This window comes from Heterocephalus glaber, unplaced genomic scaffold (assembly GCF_053883595.1).
Source record: "Heterocephalus glaber isolate CG9 unplaced genomic scaffold, H.glaber_assembly_v1.0 deba00000331, whole genome shotgun sequence".
NCBI lineage: Eukaryota > Metazoa > Chordata > Mammalia > Rodentia > Bathyergidae > Heterocephalus > Heterocephalus glaber.
In genome coordinates, this window is record NW_028258142.1 from 64,397,188 (window position 1) to 64,416,669 (window position 19,482).

Genomic DNA, 19,482 nt, shown 5'->3' on the forward strand with positions numbered 1-19,482 from the left:
AGTTAAGCCTGTTTTAGCATCTAAATAAGAGCATTTCTACAACTTCCAAAGAGAGCCCCAAAGCAGATTTGAATGCACAGCCATAACCTGTCCTTGGTAGGACAATTTGTCACCCTAAGGTGTTGGATCTCTTCAAGTCAGTGCATTTAAAGCGGTACCAATCAGAGCAACAAGTTCTTCCTTAGTGCTTGGCAGACTGATTCTAATATTCATGTGGAAAATAAGCACACAGGAGTGTCTAGGGAACCAGAGCAGAGAAGAGGCATGGGGGGGTTCTTGTTTTCCGGGGCCCACCCTCTGGAGCCTGTGGAATAGAGACGCAGCTCAGTGCTGGCTCACCCATGGCCACTGGGGAAGTCTCAGAAAGAGCCCCAGGATGAACACAGGGAAACTCAGAGGAACTAAAGTGGCTTCTCAGATCAATGGGAGGAGATAGAGTTTTTAAAAATTATTGCCTTTGTTTATGTGTCATGGCAGCGAAATATACATAACAAAATGTACCAGCATAGCTCTTTTTCAGGTATGTAGTTTGGCAGTGTTAAGTGTTGAATTGTTGTACAGCCATTTCTGAACTCGGTCTTGCTACCTGGCCCTGCATCCCTTAAACAGTAATGCCCCTTCCTCCTCTCGTAGCCCCTGGCTGCCAGCATTCCACTTTCTGTCTGTGTGATTTGACTCTAAGTACTGCCTGAAAGCGGACTCATTCAGCGTATGTCCTTTGTGACTGGTTCATGTTAGCCGAATATCCTCACTTTCACATGTGCAGCGTGTGTCAGAATTTCCTATTTAACAGTTGAATAATACTGCATTTTGCATGTGGGGTATATACGTATACATTTAGTTTGTCCATTCCTCTCTCAGTGGACCACAGATTGCTCCCACTTTTGGCTGCTGTGAACAGTGCTGTGGTGACTACGAGTGTATAAGTATCTCTTTAAGACCCCACTTCCATTCTTTTGAATATACACATGGAAGTGGAGTTGCTAGACTACTTGGTTATTCAACTTTGGTTTTTGCCAAGAACTGCCATGTTGTCTAACCACAGAGGCTGCCCCTTTTTACATTCCCATAAATAAAATTAGAGCCAAGGCTTCGATTTTTCCATTCCTCATCAACATTTTTTGTTTTCTACTTTTTGATGGTACCCATCCAAGTGGGGATTAAATAGGGACCTGTTACGGTTTTGATGTGCATTTCTCTAATAATCAGTGATGTTCAGCATCTTTTCATAATCTTGTTGGCCACTTCAGTATATCTTCTTTGGAAAAATTTCTATTCAAATCCTTTGGTCTTGTTTTACTTTTTTTGTTGTTGAATTTTAGGGGTTCTTTTTTACATTCCGTATTTTGATTTCTTCTCAGATATGTGATTTGTGAATATTTTCTTTCAGATTGTAGGCTTTTCACTCTCTTTTTGCAATCTTTCAGGCACATAAATTTTAAATTTTGACATAATTCAATTTAAAAAATTTTCCTTTTGCTGCCTGTGTTTTAGTGTTATATTGAAGAAATCATTGCCAAACCTAGTGTTATGAAACTTTCTTTTAAGATTTCTTTTAAATTTTAAGACTTGAGTTTGGCCCTTTTGTTTAGGTCTTTGATCTGTTTGGATTTAATTTTTGTATATGGTGTAAGGTAAGGTTACAGCTTCATCTGCATGTGGATATTCAATTTATGCAACCATTTGTTGAAAGGACTGGCCTTTCCCTGTTACATATATTGGGTGTCCTTGTTAGAAATCCTTTGATCATATATGTGAAAGTTTATTTCTAGACTGTATTCCTTTTTTCTATATATCTGTGTTTATGTCACAATATTTTGGCATAGTATTTTTGGTTTGAATTTATTTTTTAAGTAAGGTTTCCAGAAAAAATGAAAAGTACAGACAATTATCATATACTCTTCTCTATTAATTTTGCCTATTTTTTAAACTTCTAGCATTTGTGTGGTATATATGTATATAATTGACAAACCAGTATTGATTACTCTTAGTAATCTTAGTAATCTTAGTACTCTTAGTAAAGTCCATAGTTTACATTGGGATTCGCTCTTCGTGTTGTATATCCCATGGGTTTTGCCAAGTGTGAACATGTTGTTCATCATTATGGTATCTTACAGAATAATAGTTTCCTTATTGTAAAAATCTTCTGTTCTCTGCCAGTTAGCTCATCCCTCCTTTCACTTAGGCCCTGGGAACCACTGTTCTTTTTGCTGTTTCCATCATTTGGTTCTCCCAGAGTGTCTTATTGTTGGAATCCATGTTTTTATCCTCTTCCAAGTGACTTGTTTCACTTAGTGACATGCATTAAGGATTCCCCCATATCCTTTAGTGGCTTGGTTACTCCTTTCTTTTTATCAGAAAAGATAAAGAGTTAATAAGTAGTGCTGGAACAACTGGGCAATCATTTGGTAAATATAAAATGGAAGTCATTCCTTATACCATCCACCATTGTAGTTCCAAATGGGTCAGAGATCGTCATTGTAGGGAAAAGAAAATAAATAAAGCCATAAAAATATGGATGGACACTAATAAACTGAATATAGGGAATGGTTGTCTATGACTCAACATCCAAGTGGAATAAAAGAAGAGGTAGGTGAACGAGTTTATAACAGTATAAGCACCTGGGAATTTATATGAGGAAAACCGAAAACCAAATGATTCCCTGAGACGAAATATTTGCATCATATTGCAAACAAAGGGATAGTTTATTTAGTAGTAAAGAATTCTTAAAACAAAGGGCAAGAAGGTCAAGTCTGAGACAAGGGAGCAAAAGATAGGAGCAGACAGTTCACAGAAATGGTTTTGCAAAGGCAAACGGCGCTTGGAGCCGAGCGAAGGCGGTCGCTGTCCTGAAAGACGCACATCGGAGTGGCGCTGGCTGGCCACCTGCCTTTCTCACCTTAGAGAACCCTGACTCCCGCAGTTGGCAAAGCCAGGCGGGCAGGCCCTCAAGGCATCGCCGGTGGGCGGACTGGCAGCGCCCCGCGGAACTCCAGCCCGCCAGCCCGCGGTGTCGCTCACTGTCTGGCTGTGACTGTGACGCGAGCTGCCTCCAAGCGCCTTCTCCGCATCTCCTCCGCACCCCTCCAGTGGCAGCCCCTTCCTCGGTCGTCCCAGCTCACTTCCTGTGCGCCCCAGGCGGTCCACTTTCACTCCTTTCCTTGTGCACGTCCTCACGAAGAAGGAATTCACGTCGGAAGCTTCCTCACAAATACTTTAGTTTCAATTTTAATTTTTTGTTTCATCCACTCATGTGTACAGTACAGAGTGATGACATCCATCCTGAGGACTTGGTGCATGGGCATAATAGTACCTCACCCCGTACCAGTGACCGCTTCTGAATCCCAGCTGACTGAGCACTTCCGGAGGCCTGCTCTCATGTGCCTGCTGCACGTTCTGGTCATTTCTTTTCTTTTTCTTTTATTTTTTTGGTACCAGGGATTGAACTTGGGTCCTTGCAGTTGCGCGGCAGGCGGCAAAACCACTGAGCTAAATCCCAGGCCTTCTCTTTTTAAAATGTGTGGCATAAACTTCTGGAGGACCCAGTGTGTGACCCCCGCAGTACGTAATCTGTCCTCTCAGAAACATTTTCCCGGTTCTCATCTTAAAATTCTTAAGTATGCTGCTGTATATTTATAGACCTTCTTATATTTTTTTCTCTTCTAATCAACTCATCTTAGGAATGGAAGATAACAAGACAATCATGATGGTTAGAAAAGTGTGGCCTTCACTATGTTTTTTCTTAGTTCTCTAATTTTATTTATTTTTCTTGTAGCAACATATTTTAAGTTTTCTTAGCACATGTTCTCAGTACAGATTAGTTACATGGACTGGGAGGAGTTGCTACATGTACATAATGCGTCTTTACTCTTTTTACATCTCCTTGGTCCCCTTCTCCTTTGCAAAATGTCTGTCTCCTTGTTTCCTGTTTTATCTTTTATTTTGCTCTTTTATTTCTTTATATGTGGAAAAGCTCGTGTGTCTATTGTATTCGACACAGCTAGATATCTGATTTTAAGATAAAAAATTGATGTCAACATGGTTCTAGTAAAAACTGACATTTAAATCAAGTAGGCCACGCCCACAAGGGGCCTAGCTCTTGAGCAGTAGTGACAGTCTAAGAGAAGACTGGTTTATTTGTACCCTTTGCTCACCTGCAGGCTGCGGGTGCCTGGCATCACCCTATGATGGTTTTCCACAAGGATCGGTTACTTGACCTTGCTTGAAAAGATTTTTCAGAATGTAGGTGTGAACTGTTATTAATATATATATATATATATATATTTTTTTTTTTGTACCAGGGATTGAACTCGGATCCTTGCGCTTGCGCAGCAGGTGGCGAAATCACTGAGCTAAATCCCCGACCCTCTGTTATTAATATTTTAACCCCATTATGGGGATTCAGAACGAGTCCAATTCCCAGTGGTAAGAGGACACACACTAGAATAAATTTAGCAGGGAGGCTGAAGGTGGCTTATTCAACGGAAGAAGGAGGGATTAGCAAAGATTAAGAAAGCAGTATTCAAGATGGGTTGGCTGTCCCTAGAATGTACAGATATTCAAAATAAACTTTAAAGAGTGACAGGGGTCTGATTGTTTTTATTTAAGTTAAACTCTTCATTATTATCATAGTGTCATTTTCTAGTTTGAAAAGGAAGTGTTGAATCGAATGTTCAGGTTCTTTGTCTGCACACACTTATCAGTTGCCGTCTAGTAGTATTTTGATTAATTCACTAGTTTCTGACTTGTGGTGGAGCTAGGGATGGAACCCAGGGCCTGGTGCGTAACAGGCAAGCGCTGCAGCCCTGGGCACACAGGTGGGATTTTAGAGTAGTGTGTAGACCTGGTGCTTCCTCACCACTGGGCTTGCCGTCCCCGGCAGCGAGCTCGCAGCCTCCGGAGCTTCCCCTGAACATGCAGGGATCCAGAGGCTCCCGTAGTGAGCTCTTTGGTTTGGGGTTGCAGCAAAATGATGGACCCTCATGCTTCATTCTGCCCCCAGGTTTAACTTCCTTTTTCTTCTAAGCCTTGATGTTTTGGCCTCCCGACTGAAGTGGTACAGTGTGTCATTTTCTAAGAGACCTTTCTGGGATACAACCCATGTACGATGCAGTTCACTGACATTAAGTTTGAGTTTCAGTGGGGTTTGTATATTCAAAGAACTCTCAGACCATAACTGCAGTCTAATTTAGATCACTTTCATCATCCACAAAAGAAATCCTGCAGCCGATACCCATTTCTACCCTCGCCCTACGTGAGCCCTTTGGCATCTACTCCTCCACTGCGTCTGTACAGGCTTGCTTATTCTGCATGTCACAGATGAATGGAATCCTGTAGTGCATGGTATTTTCTGATTGGCTTCTTTTACGTAGCAGAGTGTTCATAAGGTCTGTCCAGGTCTTGATATTTATTGGTCAACACTTCATTCATTATTATGGCTTGATAATATTTCATGCTGCATTTTATTTATCCATTTGTCAGTTGATGGATATCTGTGTTGTGTCCACTTGGCTTATGAGTAATGCTGCTGTGAACATTTGTATACAAGATTTCGTGCAAATACATATTTTCGTTTCTTTTGGTGCTGTGTGGAGGAGTAAAATTCTTGAACCATGTGTTAACTGTTTGTTTTTCTGAAGAGCTGCCACATGTTTCCCCAGGAGCTGCATAATTTGCATTCCCACCAGCACTGTGAAGGGGATCCAGTTCTCCACACGCCTGCCAGTGTTTGATGGTGCCCGTGTATTTACTCCGGCCAGCTGAGTGTGTGTGAAGTGGTGCTCGCGAGTCTGAGTTAGGTTCCCCTGATGCCTAATGCTGTGATCATCTTTGCACGTGCTTGTCTTTCGTCATCTTCCTTTGAGATAGCTTTTCAGGGCATATGCCCATTTTTAACTGGGTTGCTTATTTCCTACTGAGTTTCAGCATTTATCAGAAATGTGATTTATACATATCTGTCCCATCTGTGAGTTGTTGATATTGTGTGTGTTTGTGTGTGTGTGTGTGTTGCTCTCATACTGCTTCCAGAATAAAGATTGTTAATGTGATCTAAGCTGTGCTGGGACCAGCTCTTCAGTAGAGGCTCGTGAGTGAAGGACTTGTGTGCCTTCCCCTTCTGACCTTCTAACCACACTGGGTGCACTCAGGTTCTAGGCCCCTTCTCCTGAGAGAGGGAAGGACCATTCCTTGGAAGTCACCCGGCCGGCCATTGTGCCTCACCGAGGAGGTGCCCCAAATGGGACTCTTCTGGGTACCCCTCTATGTAGGCACCCTGGGCCTGTCACCACCTCGCACTTGATCCTGTTTTATATTCATTCCACCTGAATTCCATGACTTTAGAAGCAACTGTTATTTATTTGCTTATTGCAAGTCAGAGAGTTGTTGCATTCTATGCTGGAATAATAGTTCGGTTTCATAAAACCATTCATTTAAGGAGAATCGGAGAAGATGGAGGATGTCTGCTTTGACAGTACTTCATATAAAAAGTTAATTATATATAATTCAGCAGTTAGACTTTATTTTGTTTCATTGTTGTTGTTTGACTCTTCTTGGTGGTTTTATTTTTAGTGAAGAGCTTCCTGTCAGAGCTGTGAAGCAATGAAATGGGTGCTTTGAAAGAGTGATGTCCCTGTCTCCAACAGTATGTAGGGCTGGGTGGACAAGCCAGGTGTGACACGGTGGGAAGGGCCATTGGTTGGTTAGACCACACGTAGCCAAATCAGTCTGAAGCTTCTCTTTACGGTTAACCTCTGATTTTGTTATCTGCTAATACCCTAAGAGAAAGACCAATCTGGGGGCATACGTGCCTTCAGCTCATATTTTCAATTTATTCTGATTCAAGTCGATAATTTTAACTTCAAAAGTTTACTTTTAGGGCTGGGGATGTAGCTCAGTGGTTCCGGTACCTGCCTTGCAAGCGCAAGGTCTCGAGTTCCATCCCCGGTACCAAAAAAAAAAAGTTTACTTTTATTCTTCACTGAATTGTTTTGGCTTGTAGGGAAATGATGCTTCCTTAATGCTGCTCGTCAGTGATTTGCTCCTGTCTTCCTGGTGCTGGAGATGAAAGCCAGAGCCCCTCATGGGCCGAGCCCGTGCTTTGCCGCCCGCTGCAGCTCAGCCCTCCCAGCTGATTTTCACTGTACACTTGGGGACATTTTTGCTTAGTTAAGTGTTCCTACTTTTTGTTGTCAAGTTGCACAGCTGTATTTAGTAAAGTCTTCTGAGAGACAGCCAAGTAACTGATTTTTTGTGGCAAGCCAACAGCATGTCAAGTTTGAATTTATGTTGGAAGACTGTTTTGCAGACATAGAAATCCAAATAAGCAGCCAGATTGTCATCTCTCCCCAGTCTGGGTGTGGGAAAGTGAGTATGTACTTGGATTTTACTTCTAGACTAACTTGAGGATGAATAAATAGCTTTTCCTGTGTGCTGTGTTACATGTGCAGTAAATCTAAATAGGGGAAATTTAATCCCCTGAATGTTAAGTGGTTGAAAAACATGTATCATTTGGGATCATCCACTATGTGCCAGGCCCTAGGCCAGGTATTCTTGTAAATATTATCTGTGTGATCCCCAACCCCACTGTAGCATTTTAATCACTTTGTGTGTTGAGGGCACTAAAATCCGGGGCATCCCAGTGTAAGGTAGTTTTCTCAAGCTTACAAAATCAGTAAGTATGAATAACAAATTTAGGGTTACAACCCAAATCTTCTTGACTCCAATTTCAAGCCTGTTCTTAGAAGGTTTCCCTCAGTTTTTCCACTTTCAGTTGTTTTGTACCATCATATATAAGAAGTTAGGTAACAGTCACATAATTTGGTATTTAAGAATATGTCTTCTCAACCAGGTGCGGTGGAACATGCCTGTAATCCCAGCTCCTCAGGAGGCTGGGGGAGGAGAATCTTAAATTCGAACCCAGCCTAGGCAACTGAGCAAGACGTTGCCTCAAAATACAGTACTTGCCTAGCATACACAAGGCCCTGGGTTCATCCCCCAGCTTATGAAAAAACTACTTCAATTTGAATGGATTTTCCTAAGTAAAAATCTGAAACATCATCAAGAACCTAGCTGTTAATCTATTTAAAATTAATTTTCCTCCAGCTTTCTGAGTGAGATACTCCCAAATCCAATGCCCCGGCCTTTCTTGGACACCAGAGTAACAGAGGAACAAATGCTTCGCACTCAGAACCTCACTTCTTTACCCAGGGCTTCTCAGGGCCACCCACCTGTCCTGACTGTGCTCGATGCCCCTGGGCAGGGAGGGTGATGGTAGTCATGCTCCTGGCTATTGGAGTGCAATATTATTTCTTCCTAGTTCTTTTAACTTTCTGCTGCAGGTGGAACTGTTGTGTTTAGAAATAGTAAGGCCCGAAGAAAAATAAAACAAAGAAGTGGAAAATGATAATAGTCAAGTAGACTTCACGTCAAAAGAAAATGGTGGCGTCAGAGGAAGGGAGGACAGGGTAAGATCGCCTTAGACGCCCAGGGTCACCTACCCCGTCCTCAGGTCTGCGCCACTCATCGGCGTTCTTTCCTTGCCATCCCAAGACACACATCTGAGTTCATTACTTCAGTTACTGTCCCCATTAGCTGCTGCAATTTTAAAAGTGCCTCTAACTTGAAGAAGTAAAAAAAATCGAGTCATATAGAGCCATGCAAGGTTAGCTCACGCGTCTACCCTACTCTGATTTTGATCCTGGTGATAAAATAATGGGTTTAAATCAATGTTTTGGACATTGTGAGGTTCTCTTCACTCCATGAGTGAAAAATATATTCTACCTGTGCTTCTTGCTTCTGTGAACCACCTTTAGGCCTGCTGCGAAATGCGGCGTGGTTCTGGGGTGGTGTGGAAGTGACTGGTCCAGTGACAGTCCAGATCTGGCGCATAAGTCAGTGAAATCTGTTTTGTCAGGAGGAGGGTGGGCCCTGGTAAATCCAAGTGGGATCTCCGCTTTACACTGATGCTTGGGAACTTCGCCGCCTCTTTGTCCTGAGGTTCGGGGGAGGATGTCCCTAACGGATGCGTGACATTGAGGGCAGCCAACATCACGTTTTCACTTTTTCTGTTTAAAGGTGCTTGTTCATAAATTTAATGGTTTTAATAAGCTGTAATGTTTGAAGTTGCAGATTTAATGACATGGTTGCCTCGAGCTCACTGAGTAGTTAGTGGATAGCCGTTTGTATGTTGTGAGAGTGTCTTCTTGTGTTTTTAAGTTCCCATCTTCCCCCAAAATTATAGATTAATGATATAAGGCAGCAGAGAAGTGTCCACATGAGCCTACACCCCACCATATTGAAACAGAAGTGCGCAGCATACACATAGCACTCAAAACCACCCGGATTGTTGCAGAAGGGCCACATGATTATTCTCAAACTGTGTTCAGTTTATCTCATCATTCCATTTAGAAAAACTAGTTAAGAAGCCATTTATCTGCAACTGTTCTATCTCAGGAAACATGTAACCCAAGGCATGACATTCTGTCCCACGGACTCATAGTAAATCTCTTCCCCACAGGCAAATAATGGCAGGGCCTGAAACACCTTTTCTGTGCTGAGGAGAGGCTTGGGTAGAAAGCTTGCTTCAGTGTGCAGAATGCTGCAGATTTGTTGAGACAGTCTCACTTCCCTGACACATTGATTGTACTTCACATCACACACAATGCTGAGGGACTTATTTTGTGAGGGTTCTGGCCTTCTCCTTTATCATAATTGCCCAGTGTCACATTGGTCTGATGGAGATGGATTTGGAACAGTTGTTGATTGGAAGCTCTTGATACAGACAAGGAGTTCAGACCCAGACTCTGTCTGGGAATTCAGGAGTGAGAATCCCTCATCTATCATAATTTAGCCAATGGAGAAGATCAAGACAACTTGCCATCCATCATATCTACTTAACTGTACTCCAGAGTGAATTAAATTGTATTTAACAACTTTTATCTTGCAGGATTTACACACTCTAAAAGGGAATAGCACAGTTCTGCATCAAGCTGTTGCTTTATTGACTTAATATTTTGAAAGCTGCTCTAAAACATTCAATATCTACTAAATTATTTTCAAAAATCATCACAGGCCTTAATTTCTCTCTACCCCAAGTTTTATACTTATGGGTAGAAATAAAAATGAATTTCAGATTTAGTTGTATAGCAATGGAAATGTACTGTTAGGATGCTGTGATTTAGTAAAAATAGTAGCTTATTGTTATGTATGGATGCCCTGAATTGAAATTAGCTTGGTTGTTATTGTTAGTGTTGATTGAAGCCCTTTAAATGCTTTAGGAGATACCGTCATAGTAGGACCATGGAATCTTGGAGTTAAAGCGCCCCAAAGGATGCATCCAGTCCCACCAGTCTACCGTGAAGAAAGCTGGGTGCTAATTGGTACGTGACCGTCATGACAAGGCCCCTAAGTGATCCATGGAAGAACCAAGATAAAGATGAAACAGGTTTCCTGACCCAGAGCAGCGTTTCCTTTTTCTGACCATAGATCTGCATGCACAGATTCCACATGGGTTCTGGGGACCTCAGTCTTGTCAGGCTCTTGGGGATTTAGGAGTGGAGGGAAGGAGGGTGACATGGTGGGAAATAGAACCGGCTTCCGTGGTGGAAGAAGTGAGGGAAAAGAGGCCGCCCTCTGCTGGAGCGTCTCTGCAGCTCACAGAATGCTGGAGAGCTGCTAAACCTGGGTTCACGGTAAGCGTTGGTGATGCAGTGACCGTGTGTTGCCGTCTTGGATCATCTATGTCTGTAAAGGCAAAAAACAAGTACTTTTTTTTTTGAGAGTAAGAATATCTAATAAAACATTTTGTATGAATAATGAAATTGAAAATTATCGTTACAAAACATTATGTGTGAATCAGGATTCAATCTGTCACCAGACAAAGGAGAACAGAAAAATGCTGTGAAAAAGTACAATGCATTTTTTCATTCAAGTAAAAGGAGCCCAGAAGTAAGTAGTCCACAGGTTCTTCCTCTTTTGATTTATTATTCTGTCTTAGTGTTTTGTTGCTGTGCCAAAACCCCTGAGGGTGAGCAGTTTGTAAGGAGGAAAGTTTATTTTGGCTGATTGTTTCAGAGGTCTCAGTCACCCTACTTGGGCTGGTGGCTTTGGGCCAGCAGCGGCACACATCCCGGTGGTCACCTCATGGTGTCCAGGGAGAAAGCCCAAGGTCCTGCCCCCCCCCCCCAAGGGCCTGACTTCCTCCCTCCAGGCCCCTCCTCCTAAAGGTGCCTCACCTTCTGGTAGCAGCACAGACTGGTCTGGGACTTATCTCCTGCTGTGGCACCTGGAGCTCAAGCTGAAGCCCTCACATCCTGATTCTGCTGGCCCCTGGGGTAAGCGACGGGGGCAGAAGTTGGAAGGCAAGGGGCAGCACAGGCCGCCTGTGTCGTGGAGTGTGCAGTACCTATACAGCATTTCCGCTGAGGTCTCCTGGTCGTGGCTCAGGACTTCCTCATAACAACACTTCCGCCTTCCAGGAGGGCCGGAATATTCAGCCTGTGTTCTTTGTGGCCAAGCATCCAGCTGACATCAGGAGTATATCACTGTACTTGGTTTTAATAAGTCATGTTTGAAGTTGCACATTTAATGGACCATTTTTTTATTAACGTAGGTTTTCAGTGCTGTGTCGACTTTGTCATTGGTCCCACAGCTCCATGATGGCCAATGCAGCCTTCACCTCCCGTTCTCTCTGGAAAGTCCATTTGTCACCGGGGTTCTTCTCGGCCAGTTTTTCCTAGCATGAACCATGCCCTGGGACCTTGGGTTGTGGTGTGGTTTGGAGCACCTATATGTTTTCAGTTGCCTTGGATGTCCCTGACTGGAGTGGACGGCACAGCTGGGTGCAAGGTCACATTTTGGGACTCAGCCTGGCCCTTGTGTGGCCCTCAGTGGGGCCTCTGCAGAGGCTCAGGGTCACCGGACTGGGGTGAGGCGTGAAGTATTTCGCCGAGCCTCCCTTTGTCCCTGCCCGATTCTTGGATCCTCAAGAGTGACCCCTTCTCCTGTGTCTACGCTCTGCCTTCTCAGTGCCTCTTCTACCTCCATGGTGCCCTGGAACCTGACTTCATCTTTGATGTCCTTGACAGACGGGGCCTCAGTGCATTGCTTCATTCATTCATTCATTCATTCGGTACTAGGGATTAAACCCAGGACCTTTGCACTGAGCTACATCGCCATCCTGTTTTTTATTGTTTTCCTTTGAGACAGGGTCTCACTAAGTTACTCAAGCTGGAGTTGAACTTGCAGTCCTTCTGCCTCAGCCTTCCAGAGTTCCGGGTGACAGGTGTGTACCGCTAGTGGCTGGCAGCTTTGTTCCTTGAACCACCTGATCCACAGAAACCCCTGGGAACATGTCCTCACTTTGGACTCCTGGGCCTCCTAACTGATCCACAGACCCGGATCTCTGGGCGCACGTGGAAGGAGCTTTGTGTCCAGTGAGTGATACAGGGTGTCAACACCACCTGCTCCAAGGAAAAGAAGGTGCTCCGCAGCGAACATTTCATCACCGTGTGAGCTTGACTCTCTCAGTGACTTCCAGAGCAGAGTCTGGCCCGGTGCAGATCTCCCGCGTCTGGGCAGCGGAGTCTGGGCACAGGTCTCCCGAGGAGGGACCCGAGGTCATTGCTTCTCCCTGCGCTCCTGTGACCTGTTTCGACAGCACGTTCACCTGTGCTGTGTGCAGTTTCTGCCTTAAACCTCATCTTGCTGTATTAATAAATCAGGAATCTATTTATGAGGCTGGCATTTCACATATACTTAAGAGTTTAATTTTATAATTAAGTCCCTATTAGTGTTTTGAGTGCCAAATCAAAATTGCCTTGTAATTTGGTCGGTAGGCAGACGTTTAGGGGAGAGGGCAGGCTAATTGGATTCTAGTAGAATTGATATTTAAAATTCATCACAGTTGTAGTTTCTTAAGAAGTGAAGCAGACTACAGATCTATTATATATGTTAATTAGAAAAAAGGACAAAATGGCATGGAATTTTACCAGGTTTTAAAGAAGTCCTCTTGTTCATGTTCCAGGAGAGCACTGTGACATTGCTGAGGTCAATTAAAAATAGTCTGTGGTGGGCTGATTGGCATTCTGGGGGAAAATGAATTCTCTAAAGAGTGATACTTCTACATTTTAGGACAAAAATTCCCCGTCTGTCTTTGGGTGTTTATTTTGGCTTCATTTTGAGCTCCTATCTTGGCTGCCAGGTCCATTTTGCAGGACAGACACCTAAAGTCACAAACAGGTGACCTCAAAGGTGAGATCCAGGTGACATTAGAAATCATTCATAAAGAAAATCGGGCTTGAGAAAATAAATTCCTCACGGCAGTGTTTGTGGATTGGCGTGCCAGTCGTCCAGGCCAGCGGGTACCCTGTCCCAGCCCGGAACACGGCTCCCTGGGAAGTCCTGGCTGCTGCTCTCCGGTCCCCAGGGCCGGATGTCCTCTCTGCCTTGCCCCGCCCCGCCCCGCCCCACATGGAGCCTCTTGTCTGTAACCTCTCCAATTTCCAGTAGGCTCCACAGCAGAGGGGCTGTGGGGGATGGCGGCAAGGTGTAGACTCTTGGATATTACGGGTCTGGCTTTGTGACTGGAGCCAGTTAGCAGTGCCCCTTAGCTTCCGTTTTTATTGGCAAATGGTCAGTCTTAATATACAGAATTCACTGTCCTGAGTTCAAAATCCAGCGCTTTCTGCACAGTCCTGGGCAACACGGTGGGGTTCAGGAAAGGCTCTTTGCCCCTGCCGTGGGCACCAGGTGGGCGTCACAGCCGCACGTGTGTGCCACCTGTCTGTCCTGACTGCCCTTGAGCTGCCCAAGGAAGCAGGCAGCCGCGGGGTCCCTGGCCCTGGGGACCACAGGGTTTTGCTGGAGAGGAAGAGAGTGGATTCTGCTGATTGCTGTCCCTGCCTCACTTTGTCTTTTCCTTGCAGCACTAGGCATTGAACCCAGGGCCTCCACACTGAACTTCCTCCCCTGCCCTTGTGTTACTTCTTATTTTGAGACAGGGTCTCACTGATTTCTTAGGTTGTCCAGGCTGGGCTTGAACTTGGGATCCTCCTGCCTCAGCCTTTTGAGTGCTGGGGTTACAGGTGTGCAACACCACTTTGAGTGTGTTAGGGAAATACTTGTCCTGGAACTGAACAATGGTCCGGATGCCTGGCAGGCTGACTCAACGGGCAGGGTCATTTCCAAACACCGGCACCGAGGAATTGATTTTCTCAAGCCCAATTTCCTTTATGAATGATTTCTAAAACTTTGTATTTGTTAGTCACGGTAGTGACAGGAATTATATTGTGTTTTCTCTAGGGCTTGCATGAAGCACTAAAAGTGGCCATTGTATCAAAACCATGACAGCTTTTCTTAAATTGTTTAATTTTTAAGGAGTGCTGGGATCACAGGCCTGCGCCACCATGCCCAGCTCTGGGATTGCTCTCTCCAGGCTGAGCTGAATTATGGGTCCCAGGGCAGGACGCTCTTTGCAGGGATGTTCCTGTGTACTGGACCTGCTCTGCACTCATTTGCCAAGAGCTGTGGTTCTCCTAATGTGTCACTTTCGGTCCCTCTGTTCTGCTCGGAAGTGACATCTTGTGGAACCTAATTACTCGTGTCTTTAACACCTTGCTCCCCACTGAGGCTCCCTAGGGTTGGAAGGAAGTCAGGGTGTGGACATGTGTGAAGTCATACATGGATATGTTCAAATATTCAAACATGGGAATTGCCCAGGACAGCAGGCTGTAAAGGAATCTTACATTTAATTTTCATCTTCTTATATTAAGGCATTTTGTACATTTAAAGCAGAATGGCTTTAAATTACAGTGAGTGAAAAACAAAAACAAGGGCCTGGGATTTAGCTCAGTGGTTCTATTGCCTGCCTTGAAAACACAAGGTCCTGAGTTTGATCCTGGTACCAAAAAAAAAAAAAAAAGAAAGAAAAAACCCCAAAGTGGATGGTGACTTCTAGTAACTACATAGAGTATTCCCGCACAGAATTTGGATAGGTGGATGCCAGGGGTGGGTACTGCTGCTTCATTTTCTTATGTGGTGCACAGGTGCTTGGGATTTTTCAGTCTGACCGTGCAGCATAGGCGCTGGACCTTTCCCTATCCATGTCCTCTCCGGCCACTCACCCAGCCGTCTAGTGATCATTTAGGGTTAAGGGGCAGCGCCAAGGAGTGAGTGGATAAAAAAATGTGTATTTGAGGAATCCAGGGCTGTCTTCGAAAGGGTACCTTGCGTTTGGAGGAGACTCCGGGAATCTGTGCAGCTGGCCGAGTTCTGGCTCTGAACACAAGCTGGACACGTCCTTGAGTCTTGTTAGCCAGAAGGATGAGGAGGAGCCGAAAATAGAAGGTCGTAAGCATACATTTATAAACTCGTTAATAGAGTCTACTAGCTATAAAAACAAAACTATAACTTTGAAAGTGGAAATTCAAAATGGAGATGAACGTGGGTTGATATACGTAGGAGATATTTATTACTTTATCTGATGTAATTCTCCTAACAGAACCCAAGTCTACAGTCCTAGCTGTTCCAGAGGCTGAGGCAGGAGACTTGCTTGAACCCAAGAGTTTGAGGCCAGCTTGGGCCTCACTGATGAGAAAACAGAGGGCCAAAGATGTTAAGCGATGTGTGCATTTGTCACCTAAAAAAGATTAAAATGTTGGTGCAAGTTGTATAGAGTTCAGTGCTTAGCTTTAAATTGTTCTGAATAGGAAGGAGAAAAGGCCCCACTTGTGTGGCCAATGGTTGTCATTTAACTTTTCTTAGCCTAATTTCTCAGCCACAACAGTGGGAATTGTAGTGCCTGTCCTATCAGATTTAATACACTGTTGTGAGGATGTCGTGGGATAATGGGTGTGAAAATGTTCGGTGCAGTGGATCCTGTTACATAAATGAAAGCTGATAGACTTACTCTATTGCATTTTTGAATGAAATCTTTCATAACAGTATAAGAAACTACTGTCGTAGCTACTGTCAGTGAATTGTCAATTTGTTTCCAAGCATTTACTGGCTGGTTACTGTGAAATACCAAAACGGTGGAAACAGAGACGGCTACCTGACAGAATTTGAATAATATATTCTTCAATTGCAAAGGCAAGGACTGGTTGAAACCTGGTGTCTTACTTACTTTTCTTGTTGCTGAGACAAAATACCTGACACCCGAAGTTAAAGGAGGGAGGTTTCAGTCCATAATTTGTTGGCTCCAAGGCAGGGTGGCATGGCAGACAGGTATCTCAGAGAAGAGGCAGAAGGTGGCAAAGCACAGAATGTGGTACCAGAAAAGTGGGGTCATTGCTGTGACTGTGCCTGACCATGTGGTTTAGGAGCCTTTGGAGCTGCCTTGTGGAAAGGGGAAGAATTAGGAAAGGTTCAGAGATGCCGGCTGAAAAAGCAGAGCTGGAACACCTGAGGCTGTACTTGATGGGAGATTCTGGTCAGAGCTCAGAAGACCAGAAAGCTGATAGAAATTCTGCCATTAAAGACCAGTCTGCTGCAAAGAAGGGCTGCACTGGCTGCTGGACTCCAGAGGGTGTGTGTTATGCCTTGGCAGAAAGTTTGTCTGCATTTTGCTCGTGTCCAGGGACTTCCTGAGACTGAGACTAAGCACACCAGACTAATCTGGCAGAAAAAATTTCAAGGTGGTCTAATGTTGAGGCAGTGGCATGGCTACTTTTGGGGGCTTTTAGCCAGGTTTATGTTGAGAATCAAAAACAAAATCCTTAGCAGAATGATTTGAAATGTGAGTTTGGCCAGAAAGGAAGCTCCAGTAAAGTTGTGGCCTGCAAAGAAGGAACAGAGAAAAAATTAGTTGTTGAAAAAAACTAGCAAGAAAAAGCCAAGTTTTTCAGTAGAAGACAACAGAAAAGATGGCCTGAGAGCAACACAAGAACCAGCAGGACGGCAGCCTTTACAGCCTGAGAGTTACAAAGGTGAAAGACTTTGCTGTGAGAGGAGAGCCCCAGCGCACCCTGTTCCAGAATGGCAGTGGCCTAGAGAATTTATTCCTCAGAATTGGGTTCTAACCAAACCAGCTCAGCAATCCAGGCATTCGACCCCTACAGCCGAGAGAGAAGGAGGCCTGGCTACTGCTGGCAGCAGACTTGGCTTCATCCACGTGGTGCTGGTTTTAGGTGCATGTAGAAGGCAGGAGTTGTGGGGTCAGGAAGGCTTCCACCCAGACTTCAGAAGAAGGCCTGGGGGCCCAGGGCGGTGTGTGAAGCTCAGTGTGAAGCTGAAGGGGCATTGGGGACCCCAGAAGTTTGCAGAAACCAGAAGCATGGATCATCTGAGGGAACAGAGCCAGCCCTAGAGAGAAGCCATGGGAGATGCAACCACTACAAGTGCCATAGGGGTGGAGCCACACAGCCCTTTGGAGTTCACAATTTGCCACAGGTTGCTGGGGATGCTGGAAGTGGACCTGTGGGATTTCATATTTCCCCTGATGCATTTTGGTCTTGCTTTGTTTACATTCCTCGATATCCCCGTTTCTAACTTTTGGAATGGAAATTTCTATCTTGTGGCGTTGAATGTTTGAAAGTGTTCAACTTTCTTTCCATGACTATAGGGGCCTGCAGCTAAGAGTTTGCCTTACGTCTCAGAGGAGACTTTGGACTTGGACTTTTCAGCAGTGCTGAAACTATTCAGACTTTAGCAACCCTTGGAGATGGACTAAATCCCTTTTGCCTAAAAGAATATGAGTCTAAAAAAAAAAGGTATGAGTCTTTGGGAGGCCAGAGGTGGAATGTTATGGCTGTGTGTATTTGTCCCCCAAGCCTCATGTGGTCATAGTGGGTTTTGTTCAGAGGTGGCTGGATCTAGAGTGTGTGACGATAGAGTTGATTCATGGTGGGATGCCAGGTCAAGGGCACTGGGGTTAAGGGTGTGAGTGCTACCTGGCCTAAGTGGGTGGCGAAGGTAGAAGGGACAGAAAGAGCTGTGGTCATCCCTTGCTTGCTTTTGCTGTCTTCTACCCACCACGAACTGTTTCTCCTCTGCAATGCCTAACGTTGATCCCGCCTTGGAGCCAGCTGATTATGGACTGAAACCTCTACAAACTGTGAGCAAAATAAACCTTTCCTCCTTTACCTTTGGCTGTTGGGTATTTTGTCCCAGCATCAAGAAAAGTAACAAAGACATGTGGCCTTTTAACAACTCACACAAATGGGACTCTTGCCTTAGTTTAGAAGCAGACGCAGAGCTTCACCAGTACAGGATTTAGTCTGTCATTGGCTAATGTCAGTTGTTTGCCCTTAAACATTTTGGACATAAAATGGAAAAGGAGAGATTTATATGTAGTGCAGCTATTCTTTCTGTCTGTTTTGGTCTATCATCTGCTTCATAGAGAAATCTGTGCACCTCTTTAAACTGTGGATTAGGAACATACATACCAGTGCTCAAAACTAATGATAGTCTCATTTACATAAAAGTAGGAATGCATTATTTAGTAGCTTTTATTCTGTGCTCAGTGTGCTCTTGTCTAAGAGGCTTCATGAGTTTCCAAAATAACTGCAAAATTCATCAAACAAATGGGGATGATTACCATGAAATCAGGCTTCTGACTTAGATTTTTCTGCAATTAACAAGAAAGCATCATACTTGGATTTAGTTATTTAGTCTGATTGGGGGAAATCCTTTTCAAAGCCTAAAGCAGACTATACATTTGCAAGAATTACTCAGTAGAGCTTCTTAGAAGGGTCTTCTGAAAAGGAAGTAAAATCAAGTTTGAAAAAAATGAGACCATGAATGTGTGCAGTGCTGGGGCTCAAAAAGGCCAAACTGTGATGCAGAATACCGGGTTTTCTTATGGAAGAATGGTTTGACTCTGTTTGCCTAAAGTCACAAAGAGGGGGAGATAGGTACTCAGAATGTTGAGTGCTAAGGTTTTTGTCCCAGGGCATTGAAATGTGGTAAAAGTTAGGAAATGGAATTGACAGGTGAAAAATAAAAAGGTGCAGTTATTCTGAGAAGTATATCTTCATGGAGATATGGAGAATAGTGTGGGAGGAGGTGGAATAATTATCAACTATATGTTAGAAAGGATTATTTAAAAGTAAAAAACTAAAACCTGCCCTGTACTCTCAATACATATTAGAACATAAGGTCTGTGTAGCTGGTTTGTTACATTTATTATTTCTATCATCTCACTTATTAAAATATCTCCCAAGTGCCTAGAAAAAACAATGCCTGGCACATGGTAGATAATAAATGAGTATTTATTGAAAATAAATGAACCAAAACTACATTCTTCATCTTTTTAACCCTTGGTTTATTTGTAGAGAAAAGCATTGGACGTTCCTCCTCCACTACTCCAACAACATTTTTTTTCCAACATTTTCCAAAGCGCTACTATAAAGATAATTTTGATGATAGACATTGTCTTCTAATTTTCTTCTTTTTCCTTTTTCTTGGCAGTGCTGGGGGTCAGAACTGGGGCCTCATACATGCTGGACAAGTACTGAAGCCTTCTCACAAAATTTGTTTGAGGGCCGG

General features: G+C 44.0%; 1 protein-coding gene across 9 annotated transcripts in view; it reads left to right on the plus strand.

The window, feature by feature from the left end:
* Positions 1 to 19,482, plus strand: part of Ptprm (protein tyrosine phosphatase receptor type M) — a 675,227-nt gene that overhangs the window by 110,489 nt on the left and 545,256 nt on the right. Inside the window, exon 2 of one of the 9 annotated variants that reach the window (XM_087189914.1) lies at positions 10,275 to 10,376. The exons of the other annotated variants lie outside the window; for them this stretch is intronic. Within the exon in view, the coding sequence (XP_087046040.1) occupies positions 10,275 to 10,376 (102 nt within the window). The remainder of the gene's footprint in view (positions 1 to 10,274; positions 10,377 to 19,482) is intronic. 9 annotated transcript variants of the gene reach the window in all.